Consider the following 16,130-nt stretch of genomic DNA (forward strand, 5'->3'; position numbering starts at 1 on the left):
ACTATAATATAATATTTAATTTTACTTATATTTTTAATTATATTTCTAAATATTAAAAAAATTCACACTATTATACAAAATTAATTTGTGAATATTATAATCTATTAGTTAATAATTAAACTTTGCATTCTTATTTTTATTTCTAATAATTTTATTCTAATTTTGTTTCTTAATTAAAGAATAGTTTATTGACACAATTTATTTTTTTAATTAATTAATTTTATGTTTGTAAAGTTCATAAGCATAATGTACTTAATCTTTTATATATATTGACTCTGTTCCGTGAACAGGCATAAAAATATGCAAGTTAGTGGTGCAGCCAGATGGATATATTATGAATTAATCTTATACGACTATATCAAAAAAGATTTATTGTTAAAAAAAATATTTTTAAATAATTAAATAAATTTAATTTTTAAATAATTTTTTTTTAATTATATTTATGTTTCATAATAATAATTCTATGTTATATCTTATATATCTTTTCTTATTCTATAAAGACGTACACATTTTTTGTTTATTATTATTAATATAAAAAAAATAATGAAAAAAAATATAATTAAAGGAAGGGATAAAAATTAACTAAACAATTACCTTATTTTTATAATTATATTTTTTTTTCAATAAATTTGAAACTGGCCGTACCACAATCGTAGATAGTCAGTGATTTCGAATATTTAATATTCGAATTAAGATTTAGCACTGATAATATAATAACATTCGAAGGGAATTGTCGGAAAATACTTGGCGTTCGAAAGTGACTTAACAAATAATAATAAGATATTGCAAGTAAATATAAAAGTATTTGTGAGAAACTCAAATGAAGAAGCTTATACCTTTGACATTTGATAATTATTTTTTGTAGATTGAATGTTCTTATTATAATATAATAATTTTAAGCTCGACTAAATATTCTATTATGAACAAGAAGAGAATTAATCTTAAATAAAAAGTTTGAAAAAAATTAAAATGATTATAGGAAGCAATGTATAATAAATATATATTTTATTTATAATCTTATTAAAATATTACTTAAAATGTCTGAGGTAGTAAGCAAATAATATATTTAAATTATACAAACGTAAAAATGTTATTAATTTTATTAGTTGTATTCTAATATTGTATTACAGATATTATGATTACTTTATTTGTTATAAACATTATTTCAGTTATTATCTAATATTGTTTTATATTCTTCAACCTTTTTTTAGATAATATTCTATTTTTTTTAATAATTATAAAATTATAGTATTATTTAAAATATTCTAAGAGCAAATTCTATAAATAAGTCATATTAAAGAAAAATTTATATCATTGAACACTAGTCTTTAAATTTATGAAATATGAAAATAATTATTCTTATTTCTACTATGTCAATAAAAATATTTATTTTTATTAGTTGTATTAGATCTATTTATAATTAATATTTGTAATTATATTTGTTTATAATTATTGCTTGAATTCAATGCAAATACACATGTGTATATATTCACATATTACTTATTCACGAACCTATATAGATACTTGTATAGAATTGAACACAATCAAGGGAATAAAAATACGGATTTCTTTTTCATTCAATGAGAAGTTTAGGGAAATTAGTAATTTATTACTGTAATTGTGTCCATTATTATACACGTCAGACGTAGTCATGCGCCAACTGGTACGGACAGGTACCAAATGCCACAAGGTCACGACTCGTATGCCCATATACATGGAGGAAGAGAATCAATGCGAGAAGAGGAGAGAGACTTTTTATTGTGTGGCTTAATGTTGCTCTGGCGAAGTCTGCAACCAATGAACAGCAAAATAACAGGTGAAAGAACATACTTACATCATAATAGAAATGTCATGTTTTTACCAAAAATAAATTTTTATGAACTCAATTTCAGAGATTATTTAAATAAACTTTAAATTCTGTGAAAATTATATTCATTTAAAAAAAAAAAATAAACAGGATATTGCTATAATTATATTAATAAATTAAGTTAAGATACTAAATAAGATAAAAATAATTATTTATTTTTAATTGAAAATTTAACTTTACATTAATATATATTCTAATTTTAAAAAATTTTAATGACGAATGAAAGTTTATTGAGATATGATTTTTTATATGTAATTTTTATATAAAAAATTAATAGTATATAAATTCAATTTAAAAAAAAAAATGCGGATATTTATATGCTGCAGACAATAAGAAAAATCGAACATGTATTCTGACATTTACTTTAACTAATAAACATTTGTGAGAAAATGGAATTGGCAACGTATCATTCTTTCAAACGGCACCACGGCACGAGTGGCACGGGTGGCACGAGTTTACGCCATACAAATTCATTCACAAACAGTATATGTAAGGACAAATTGCAGGTTTCCCTCTCGAACACATGCCGTTCCCAATTAATTCTGCCGTCATGTAGTTGATCTTCGTCTTTACTTATAAATATAAAGTTATTTTAGATATTATTATTACATTTTTACATATTATTTGATTTTTATGATTTTTTAATTCAAAAATAAATTTTATCATTACTTAAATTTAATTGAAAAATATAAATTAATATTAAAATATTAAAAAATATTTGAAATTTTAATATAATATTTTTAAAAATGTTTTACTATAAGAATAATAAGCAGATAAAATTACTTACTAGTTTTAAAATATTTTAATTTAAAAGAATTGAAAAAATAAATACAAATGTAAATCTGGAATATTTCAAGTTTAGTAATAAAAAAATTTAGGAGAATTCTAAAACAAATGTGAACTTAGATAAATTTTTCCTGTTTACTTTTATTCTCTGTATTGTTTCTTTTCAAAGACAATTTTTTTTTAATGTTATTTAGTTTTGAAAATAAGATTATATTGGAAATAAAATTATTATAAGAAAATTTCAAAATTTAAAAATAAACTACTACTATAGTAATCAATAATTTATCTCTTAAAATTCTATTTTCTTCTTAGGATATATAAAAAAAAATATATATAATTTAAAAAAAATTATCATTAAATATATAAAAAAAATCAATAACATGACTACTAATTGATTATTTCTAATAATGATTACTTTTATGTTGCATTAAATATCCATGTCACAGCGTTCACAGATATTTGCTAGTCAAATACTGTACTGTTTTAGTAGAGAATTTGCCACACGTGGTCCTTAGAATTCCTTTTTGGACATGCGCAGTAGCATCCGTCTTGAGCTGGAATTCCACTATTCAGTGTATATGCGCGCCTTAGAGTTAGTCGTTCGCTGACCGCGGCCGTATGAACGTTGTGTGTGAGCCATGAATTGAACTCGAGAGACATTCGTGCTTTTTCGCATTCTTTTTTTTTTTCTTCGTTTTCTTTCAGTTTTAAAAACCGTGCTTATTTTTCTCTTCAAGAAGAGTACGCACGCGTAACAGATTTTTTCTGACATAATAAATTTATTGAGATCAATACTTTTAATCCTCGTGTAAAAGAGAAACTTTATTTTAATACATCGTTTCAAACATTTTTGTTTTTTAATAAATATCATACACGCTATTTTCTAACACTGATTAAAGTGCATTTAGAAACTTACAGTTTTGATTTTAGTCACCAGTGTACTATAAAAATCGTGGTGTTAGTCGAATAGTGAAAATAAAAATTGAAGTGTTGTACAGTGTGCGGTGAGAAGGACGGTGCGATGGCAGTGGCTGCGGGGCCACGCCGGCCACGCACGCTCTTCTTCGGTAAATGCGCTTCCAGAAATACTTTTAAGAAGAAAAATCTGTCGTTTTTTGATGGATTTCCGTTGATTTTAATCCTATCCAGTGTCGTACAGATTGCTGCCCTTAGATTGGGTAAGTGCATTAATTTCTTCTTTCTAAAAGTAATTATTTTACATTTTTTATTGTTAGAGAAAAAATGAAAAAAATATTTATTTTTGATGAAAATTTATTAATATTACAATTTTTATATAAAATATTATGTATATGAATAATTTTATATGAAATTTTACATCATATTATAATTTGTTACAATTGCATATATATACCATAAATTATTTTATAAATTAATATTTTTCGATATATCGCGTTTTAGAATCATCAACATGTTCAACAGATTCACATAGGAAAATTGAGTTATAGAAAATACAGTTTTGATTGAATTGTATTTTCGTGAAGTTATATTACATTTTTAAGAAAATGTTAATATAATTAAAGTAAGATTGTTGGCTTTGTATTTTTTTTTATTTTTCCAATGATTAAAGTGTAGTAGATTAATGAGAAGAACAATTGTGTTTTCATTATTTGTTACTATTCTATGAACTTTCATGTTAACTAATTACGAATTCTACAAAGTCAAATATATATACACACTCTCACTCGCCTTTGTTCCATTGGATGAATAGAAATCTGTTTGCTTTCATATATGAAGTAATTGAATTTCTTCTTTTCTTCTCTTATGTGTGACTTAATTTATATTTTGCTATTTAGAGAATCGTATGATTCTTATTGAATAGCTTACCTTCTTAGAACTTCTTAGTTGACATTCAATCAATTGTAAACGTATTTCTTTTTTCTTTATTAATATTTTACTAAAAAAAAGATAAATAATAATATTTTAATTCTAATTCATAAAAAATAAATATTCGATTAATGTTTTTGTCATAATCTGTTTCATTTTCTTTTTATATGAAAAATATTCCGAAGGATGATAAACAAATATGATAAATCGTGGAAAGAACTGTTTACTGTGAATGATATGAATGGTAAAAGAATTACGTGATGATGCAATTGTCATGACCTCAAAATTATTTTTATGACCCCTTTCAAGGCCATTAATATTCTCGGTATTGAAACCCATTTCTTATTGCTTATTTTCAAAAATTATATGTACAGTTACAGACAAAATTAAATTCTGTGTAGTACCGTTATTCTAAAAGAAATTAGTATGAAGTGAAATTAAATTCAAGTTGTGGCAATTAAAAAAGTTTGGAAAAAAATTAAAGCATTAAAGAAATTTATTTATTACATTAATAATTAAATTAAATGCATCATTATTAATGTTATTAATCGATTTTGAATAGGAAACTTTGGGTTTAGTTAATAGAATAGAAATATTAATAAATAAATTATGTAATATATTAATATAATAGTAATAAATATTATTTATTTTTTATATAATGGAAATTTTGAAATGAACTTGAATTAATTATAATTGAAATTTTGAAGAACTTTAAATTTAAAACTTAAATATGAAATAAAGTGTAATTTTGATTAAATTTTATTAATAATTTTCATCTAATCATCTAATTTTGTTAAAAAATAAAAAAATATTTGCAAATTTTGCACGCATTCTATTTTTTTTTTTTTTTTTCTAATTTCTAATTTTAAGTGAAATTTCGAGTAAAATTATTAGTTAGAATAGTTATTCTCGATCTAATTCTAGTTCTGTTATAAACTATGCTATGCTGTTGAAATCGCGGTCGTTTTTGCATTGAAACATCTCCAGTCTCTGCTTTCTCTACTCCCCGCTAGGTGTACGACTTATCGCATGTGCTTTTCCTCGGACGTCCGACTTTTTAAAAATCCTACCTCGCATGAGAATGCATTTAACGAATCGAGTTGAATTTACCGTTAACATCAGTTGCCGCTATAACTTTTGTTTTATGAAATGTATGTAATTTGTGTAATTCTAATCCTTATATCGATAAAAGTCAATAGAATTTTAAAAATTATTGAATCTACTCGAATCATTTATTTCTATTTCTATTTTTTTTTTTTTTTTTTTTTTTATATATAATTTCACATAAACCAAAGAAAGAAATTGTAAAATAAAAATTTAAAATCAGTTTGTTGTAGAAAATTTGTTAGAAATTTTGAACATATTTCTAGAATTAATTTATGATAGAATTAACATGTTTTATGAAGAAAATATTCGAATTTTATAAAAAAAATTTTTACATATTTTATTATACATGAATATGAAATGATACATGAAAAAAAAAAAGAAGATAAGTAATGACTTTGAGATTTGAAGATAGGTTTTTCTAAAGGATAAAATGTAAGTCGATCTTTCCGAATAAGGAGATCAATCATTGATCTTGTTTCTGCACAGATGTAATATAATCGAATTATATTATAGAAAAATTTTAAATTACTAAAACATATAAGAATTTTTTTTAAAAAATATTTAAAATGATAAAATTACACGTGTTTATGCTTTGTCAATTAAAAATCAGCTATTTAACTCAGATGATTGCGCCATTTGGTCACATGAGACTTGAAGAATATGCAAACGATCGTAAAATGAGCAAATATTTGTAAAGCAATTTTATTCTTTTTAATAAATATTTTATCGAATTAAACTTCTAAATCAATTACGAAATTACATTTTTGCAATATTATTTTCTGGAATAATTATAATTATTTTGTGTCAATCATGTTGCAATTTTTAATGTTTCGATGGATTTTTTTTATTTTTTTATTCTTATTCTCTAATCTTTCCGGAAAGAACAACAGTGCGATGTTCGCGATAGCAAACGAAATAAACAGACAAACATCACGAGACACGCAATCTTTACGAAACCGGTTCCTCTTATAGCTTTACGTATAAACCGATCAGCATTTTTTTGAGAATGAAACGATGTATGGAGTTTCATGCAAGTTTTTTTATTTTCATGTAATTATTTTATGCAAAAATTATAAATCTTACAATGGAATGTTTTATGGAATATTTTATCGTTACAGTGTTTTTTTTTTTTTTTTTTTGGGGGGTTTTCTGTTTTAATTTTCAATAGTTAATTTCATGTTAAATTAATTGTATCTTAATTAGATTTTGTTAAATTCTTAAATAGTAGAATGATCGATACGATCAAGGGCTACTGACGCGCATTTTTTAATGTATTATCCACACGAGTCTAAATCTCGAAGAGAGGAAAACCGGTTTTTCGAACTCGTAATAAACACGAAGAAGAATGCTCCGAATTCTCGAAGATTTCCATTTCTCGAGCTTCTTCTAAATTCTATTTTACGAAATTTTATATAAAAATTTTTCTTTTTATAATTAGAATCCTATTGCCAAATATTTAAAATTTCCATTTTTGTATATTTTTTTCCAACTTTGTATTATCTAATGACTATACAATTATCTCTAATTGTTAGTTATATTATCAATAAAATTTAAAAAAATACATAAAACTAAAAGAATTTTAGAAATCTTTATAATATAGTACTTATACTAATATATATATATAGTATAGTAGTAATAATACTATATATAATAATTATACTAATTAAAAAAATGCTGAAATACGAATATATATAATATTTATAAGATATCTTAAGTTTTTTTCTAATATTTTATAGTAATTTTATATTAAAATTAGAAAAAAATATCAATTTAAATATTAATAACTAAATGACAATTTGGAATAACTGATAAATTTAAGATGAAAATCATATTTTATAAGTAAATAATTGAAATTAAAGATTGGCGAAGAAATTATTATAATATTAGATTTTTAATTGCATATTAAATTTAAATATTTTTAAAAATTCAATTATCATTTTAACGTAAAATCTTGATAATTTTTAACACTAAATGTCCGTTTTACAAATATTATGTAATAATATCATCGTATTTTCTATCTACGCAGTTGTTATGTTAGGGGATCATTGAACTACCAAAAAACTGTTAAAAAATATGAAAAAAAATCCAAGTATAGTTATGGATCTGAGTAACTCGATATCATCCACTGTTTTGAGTGATCGTATTGTATTATATTTCAACCATGAGAAGAACGTGTATAGTTTTACATGCCGAGAAGTAAAATATAAGATATTATTTGGTTAAGTAGATTTTCAAATTTATATTTTTAAACGTGAATTCTATAATAATGAAATCTGACTATTAATGATGAAAATTCGGATAATTACATTGTACAACTTGATTAATCTCACAAATGTAATCTATAATCAATATATTATTGACTATAAATGAATTTATAATATGTGAAACATAATTTCAAGATTAAGTTCACTTCGGTATTCTAAAATTTTAATGGTTATATCTTCAATTATTAATTCAATAAATAATTCAAAACTTTATTAGATGCTTGAAATTATCTAATTCAAGATATTATAATTTATTATTATTATATGTATATATCACTAATAGGTATATGAAAATTTACGATTTATCTGCAAATTATCGGACAATTTGTGATTTTAACGACTTTTTAACTTACGACTATTAAAGTAAGATATAAGTATAGTCATATATAATTTCTTTTCATGGGTATGACAGAGGAACTTTCTCCTTCTTTGGAAGAAGAAAGAAGGAATCAGAGCTTACAAACTCAGACAACTCTCGAGTGCAAGGTTCTTGAGTTTCATCGACTCGCTGATTCGTGCTACTTTTTTTTCCTCGTACTAATAACTGCACGCTCATCGTATAGAAGGATTTACCCGAATAACAAAAACTGATTAATAATAAAATATAAATAACACGCAATGCCAAGTTAAATAATTACTGGCTATGAAATATCTTTTATTAATGAAAAATTTTTTTACCTAAATGATTCTTAATTAGTTTTTTTTAATTAGGCTTAAAGAACTTAATTCCTTATAGAAGTGAATTAAGTAAATTTTTCTAATTTTAATGATAATTTCATAGTAAATTAGGATATTATAATCCGATTATTTGATCCAGGTAGTTCAACGATCATGAGTTTAATGATTTTCTATCGATGTACCGCTATCCTCTTGTGTATTCAGGAAACATCATTTCCTTTGACCTCGAAGAAAAAACGAAGCTCGTCCATATTGTGGTATTTAGATGGTTGCTTAGACTAGTGGAAATATTTTTTATAGTATTTTGAAATTTGTTTTTCTATTTTATTCATTTAATTTTATTTATCTCATTGTATATATTGTATATTTTGAAAGTAATAATTACAAAAGAAAAAGAATCATATAATATATATCAATTTCTACAAATATGATTAAAAACAAAAAATCTGAAATCATTTTATTTCTCTATGTGTTTCATTATATATATTGAACTATTATGATTAATCATAAAAAAATATTAATACTAATTAATAATCATAGCATAATTATTATAAAATCTTATCTTTAATTATATACGTTTATATTATTAATGATTAAATTGTAGGTGTTTATGTTAATGACTAGATTATGTTAATGACAAATTCATTTATGAATCTATATTATGAATTAAAAAAATGAAAACTAGGGAAAAGATTTGTTTTAAAAGATTTACCACATTTATAATGATTTTATTTTAGATATATGCATGTATATATTTTTGAATATGTCAATACTTTATATTTTTTTACTTTTTTAATTTTCTTTAAATATATAAATATTTTATAGATGCAACTTAAATTACCAAATTTAATTGCTAAGCGTGCATAGTTTTTTAATGTTTGAAATCATTGTTACTAGAGTGAGACGCGGTATATTCGAAACTATAACGAAACATATTTACTTTAAATATTTTTTACAAACTTCTATATTTCATGATTGATATAGACTCATCAAACTTGTACGAGTTTTCATATTCTACAATTGTATTTTACTATAGCGAGTTGTTTAATGTTTTATAAGAATTATAATTTTGTTGTAAAGAATTATCCTGAAAAATTTAATTCTATTTAAAAAACTAACAATATAATATTAGATATATGAATGCTCACAGGCGTGTAAAGTGTGCCATTGCGAATTACTCTCCATTGCAGGTAAAAATCAAGAGTTGGAAGAATTTATTCAGTGAAAAGATATTGTACAGTATCTATACAATTTGAAAATGAATTATAACAAGTATCAAAATTTTACATTTTAATATTCACAAAATTTTTATGAATTTGTTTAATATAGGTAAGATTAAAATAATATACACCAAGAAAATAATCTACAATACATATTTTAAAGTTTTTATTTTATATAATAATTAGAAATTTAATGAAAAAATTTAATGAATTATAAATTTTTTATCTGATCTCTATATATAGTACTCAAGAAAGAGAGTTAAAAAATATTATATTGTTTTAAGATGAAATTTAATCTTCTTGAAAATTTTTATGAAAATTTTTTAAATCATTATTTTTATAAGAGATATTTATGTAAATACAATATTTTAATATTAGATTTAGATAGATATCATGTCTTATTATTATTGAGAATAATGTTTCATATGATTGTACAGGAAATGTTTCATAGCAAAGCTGTCGTAGGCGAAATATCCTGTCCGATACCTTCAGAGTTGAGCCAGGTTGGCAGGTTTCAGGCTGGCAGGTAAAGTCGGTAGGCGGATCGAGGTTCATTGACCTCGGCCTAGCGGCCGACCGGATAGCGGGACCATGCCTCCCCGATTCTACGTTCTCCTTCCACCTTTATACCTTCCTCCCTTTCTTTTTTCTTTTCTCCGTCTCTTTTTCTTTGTTTCTATATTCCCATCCACGTTTCATGTATTGCAATAACTGGCTACTTGGCTATTGGTCTTTTGGAAACCAATTAACAGAAGTTAACTCTTGTAATTCCTCAAGATGTTTTTGTATTTTGTAAAATATAATTCATCATAGTTTATAAATCAATTGAGATCAATTATAACGGATTATTTTTGCATAAAACAACAAGATGAATATTTTTTTTTATGTGATAGCTTTTTGAATATTTGAAAGTTCAAGTTATGTGCTGTATATTTATTATAATGAATAATGAATATATTGCATATTTTTTAAAATACGATTTCTATAGAAAAAATTTATAAATTTATAAATTTATAAATTGTAATTAAGACTTACAATTACAGACTTTAATTGTAATAAATGGATTATTATCAATTACTACACTGACTCGATAATAAATCAAGTAATAAAAGTTATAAATAAATTAATAAGTTATGCATATAATAACTAAAACGATTCAAGGTTGAATGAACGACTGAATAAGTGCAGAGACAAAGAAGATAAAAGTTTAGAGATCCCATTGATTTGTTCACAAGTCAATCGCGTGGGAAACTGCAACTTTCACCTATGAGATTATGAGAGGATTCGAATAGCACGGTTCTGAAACTTAGCAGAATCTAACGGTTCTGAATTGCTGTTGACTGAATTGCAATCCTTAATGTCAGCATGAAAAGATGGTACTAGTTGATTTATATATTATTTTATTTTTTTGCCAATTTCAGTAAATGTAATTCACATAGATTACATTTTTGTTTATTCAGATATTGAAGCATCTTTTTTTACTATTAATTTAATCTAGCTTTGAGAATCTAATAACTGTCATTACTTTTTTTTTTCATTAATTTAATCTCTTAGAATATTCTTAAAAATAATAAATATACAGTAATAATATTTACATAAAATAAAATAGAAAAAAATGTTAGAAATAATTATGAAAAATTAATTCAATAATGTGAGATATAATGTTTTATTATGAATTTTAATTTTCTAGAAAAATAAAGTTTGAAAATTTGTAAAATAATTTGTTAAAATTACTTATTCTAATAAATAATATTATTATTCTTTGTTTTATATTTTAAATTCAATTTACAATTACTATTATATATTATACAATTATAATAATAATATTATATATCATATCATACAATTTACAATTTACAATTTATTATTTACTATTAATAACTCCTATAAAAAATTAATATTCATATTATGAATTCAATTTTTTATCTAAAATCAATATCCATAACATTTATTTTTGTTTATATGTAATTGCACAAATATATTAAAAAATATATACGTATTTATGAAATAATTGCTTTAATATATGAAATATTTATTGAAAATAATAATATATAAAAGAGACAGGTAAATTATTAGTGGAACTTCACTAACCAGAGTCACTGTAAATGTGAATTGTAGCGAACGACCTGGAAACCTTTAGCAAGGCGCATTGAGCCACGATTGAAGAATATCAACGAGAAAGAATGCCAGGTTGTTTCTATTCGAGATTTTTAGTTTTTCTTTCCTTGATCCTAGTGAAATATTTATTATCTTTTTTTTCTAATTTACAAATAATGATGTGTAATAAACTTTTAAAAGATTACAATTATATGTTGCATTATATATATATTTTATTACAATATTAATGAATAATATTATTAATATGCTATATTACTTACTTGAAACTATATTTAATGAAATATATAATTATAAATAATTTATAAAAATACAATATCTGTTATTATGATAATATAACTATAATATAACTATAATATTATTGCATTAGTGATTTTTTTTTTCAAAATTATTATTATATATATGTCATATATAATTGGCTTTATATATGTTGATATTGATAATATGAGATGAAAATGAATAATGATATTAATATTATATTGATATTATAAAATAATAATTGTAATTGTAATAGTTTATCCAATAATATTATTTAATTCGAAATAATTAATTATCTCTTTATTAGAAAGATAATTAATTAAATCAGTTTAAAGAGTGCACTGTAAAGTTTATAGTTTAGTGAGGAGAAACGCATGATGCACATGGAAGACTAACGATGTTGGCTTTATAAAGCGGAATCGACTCTAACGAAAGGAAGTGCACCACGGGTGCTATGATGGTTGGAATTGGAACAAGCATACAATAAGCTCTTATTGCTTGAAACAGAAACCATCTCGAGGGTTTGTTCGTGTTCTTTTTTTATCCACAACAATTATCAACAATACTAAATACTTCCTACTATAAATCCAACTACCATTAGGGATATCGCTTATAGTATTGTTCATACTATTTCTTGTCAATTTAATTATAAAAAAATTTTAATGATTTAGCAAAATTTAGATATCAAAAACGCGATAAAAATATGGAAAATAATTTAAGATTTTTATTTGCTATTCATTTTAAAACAGACATAATAGAAATCTTTCATCTTGTGTATTGTTGATTGAAAGCTCTAAAGTGAATTAAGCAAGTTGAATCAACGAACGATGGCAATCGAAACGCACGTAAATATGTAGGTGTGCCATTCAACCGTTCGACTCATTTCTACTGTACTCGTAGTATGTGTCTACAAGGCCATGAAGAGACGAACATTCGATTAATGCTGTAGGTGAAGGGAGCTTCTTTAAACACTGTTATATGTTATTTGTTATGAGATTAATCTTTTCGATATGTTTCATATATCTTATTTGTTTTCATTACACATTTGAAAAAAAGTGAAATTGTATATTTTTGATTTAATAATTTTTATAATTAAATTTTTGATTTTTTAAATATCCTTTTCTAGGATAAAAATTTTAAATCATCGATAATGGATGATTTAGATAGATTGAAATTTTATACATAGCGACATCTATGTAAAAAACCATGAAGTTTGATGAAGTTGTTTCTCAGTCGAAAAAAGATACCATAAGAGAATAACTTAAATTAATAAATTTAGAGATTAAAAGATTCTTTTCGTATATATAAGTTAAAGTTTCGTGAAAGTTTCTTATACAGTATACTTATACCAAATATGTGTGTGAAAATGTGAAAATATCAAGTCACACAAGAACTATTGTTTCGTTTTTATCGTCATTCTTTTAAAAGCAAAGGGTCAGCTATATTTTTATAGGAGAATCCATGACAATAAGCTTCATGGGAAGAACGAATTTGCTTTTAATTACTTAAATTTTTTTTATTTAATTTTTTAATTAATTCGCCATTTAAAATCATATTTTCTATGAACTGTTATAAAATTTCCATAGATAAAATTTATATATGCATAAATTAAATTTAAAGAGATTTTTTGAGAAAGAAATTATTGAAGAAGAAATTATTATTCGTTTATATTTATATTATTTTATATTTATTTTTTATTTTATTTACACAAATAATTTTTAGTTTAAAGATTTGTTTGATTATCTTTGACATATTGATATTATATGTAATATTGAATTTAATGCATGTAATATTAAAATAACTTCATTTTTTATGTATATATTTAAAATATTTTATGAAAATTATCTTATTGTATAATTAAAAAAAATTAGAAAGTATATATTATGAAAATTTGCATTAAAATTTATGTATAATGTAATTGCATTACAATTATTGATAAATATTGAATTTTTAATAAATATATATTTTAAAATAGGTTATGATAAAAAATCATATTGTCTTTGTACAATATGGTTACATAATAGGTTATGATAAAAAATCATCTTTATTTATACAATTTAGATTATTTAAAAGTTTATTTATTATTATTATATATTAAAATGATTTTGAATAAAAAAAGCAATATAATTATTGCAATTTCGAATTAAAAGTAATATAAAGAAAGCAATTTATTCAATTTTCTTATTTGAATTGTTATAGGTAGAAATCAAAAATTAATACTGAATTTATTTTTTAAATAATTTCAAACATATAATTCAATTAGTATTGTCACCCAGAAATTATAATTGAATCAAAAAGATAGTGAGATATAGAATTAAGAATTGAATTTTCGCACCTCATTTCGATATTCTCTATACGTTGCAGGTCATATTTCGGGTCATTATTCTTTTCTCTCTTTGTTTGGTCATGAAGAATCTAGATTGAACGACAGAACTGGGACAAGGCTGTATTTATCAGTCATCCGTTATATGACACGTCGAGATTCTTCGATTCCGTTGTAAACGCAAATTATAGGCTATTAAGACCTTTTTTATAGTCGAAGACGAGTTTTTTTTACAATTGAAATCACGAAAAAATAATGAAGAAGTTGTTACTTGAAATAAAAAAGAAATATTCAAAGTTATTATTTTACACAAACTTGATTTAATCATATTAATATTAAGAAAATGAATATTCAAATAAATTAATATACTGCTTATATTATATAAAGGAGATTAGTACGAATTTTAATGATATTATATTTTTATATGATTATATATGATTTATATATTATAGTTTTGGTTAAGATAAAGATTGCAAAGAAAATGCAATAGATCAATGAGTCTCTATGTCAGCAATTAAAGATTAAGATAGATGTTAATATATACTCTAGTTTCATTGATTTTAAAAAAGAAACTATTGATTAATTATTGTATTGCATTAATTTAATTACTAAATATAATTATATATAGATATATATTTGCATATATGATAAATAATAATCATATAATAAGAGAATAATATAATCATAGATTTCAATATTGTAACTGTAAATAGTTTTACTGATATATTTAAAATATATTTAAAATTATACGTGTAATGTTGCAAGATTAATCCATCAAGGATAATTAGATATTTGAATATGTGTATTCACATTATTATTACAATCAGTAAAAGTGATTTCTAACCATTGAGATTCTTTCAGACATGTAAAAACAGATTTACTATTTTATGACTATAGCATTAACACAACGAATGCTTTGTGTGAGCAACCGACCGCTCTAGCATAGACTCTAAACATAAAATCATAAAATTTGTGCCAGGCGATTGAATATCTTCCAAGGATAACCAACGAGGGACTCTATTAATTATAAGGTATTCTAACTAAATCCATTAATTTCATTTAACATTTTTATTCCAAAGTTAAAAGAAATATCGATATTTCTATTCAAATTTGTACGAATATTTCTTTAGAAAAAAACATTTCAAGAAATTATTTTCCGAAAATTCCAATTCGAATTCATCAGTGGTTTCCTCGATCAAGAGTCTATCGAGCTTCTTGACTAGAGAAGGTCGCGAGAGGATCATGCAAAAAAGTGGCGAGGAACGAAGGTAGGCGAGTGCACTTCTCTGAGCTTCCCCCTCTTTGACTCTCCTCCACGACTTCTGATCAAGTCTCACTGAGGCTGGCCGAGTCTACCGACGTGCTGTCGGTACCAGGGCGCACCGCCTGGTACGAGCGGTGCACTGTCTTCCTCTTTCCCGTCACCCTCTTAGCTATGGTTGTCTCAGTTCGATTCATTGCGCTTCTCTGTTTCTCAAACTGCTGATACAGCACACCTCTGTTCATGACGTATATTTATGGAGATGAGAAAATTCGCAACCTGCATAAGAATATACAAAAGTGGATTATTGCTATTGATTTATTAATTAATGAACAGTTTGCATTAAATTTTTTGAGAGCATATATTAAGTTGAATTAAGTTGAGACATAGAATTAGATTTTAGATT

General features: G+C 23.6%; 1 protein-coding gene across 1 annotated transcript in view; it reads left to right on the forward strand.

The window, feature by feature from the left end:
- Positions 1–3,253: 3,253 nt before the first annotated feature.
- LOC552358 (low-density lipoprotein receptor-related protein 2) overlaps positions 3,254–16,130 on the forward strand; it is a 33,185-nt gene continuing 20,308 nt past the window's right edge. Inside the window, exon 1 of the mRNA XM_026442436.1 lies at positions 3,254–3,831. Within this exon, the coding sequence (XP_026298221.1) occupies positions 3,675–3,831 (157 nt within the window). The 5' untranslated portion in view covers positions 3,254–3,674. The remainder of the gene's footprint in view (positions 3,832–16,130) is intronic.

The sequence above is a fragment of the Apis mellifera genome, linkage group LG8, assembly GCF_003254395.2.
Source record: "Apis mellifera strain DH4 linkage group LG8, Amel_HAv3.1, whole genome shotgun sequence".
Classification (NCBI taxonomy): domain Eukaryota; kingdom Metazoa; phylum Arthropoda; class Insecta; order Hymenoptera; family Apidae; genus Apis; species Apis mellifera.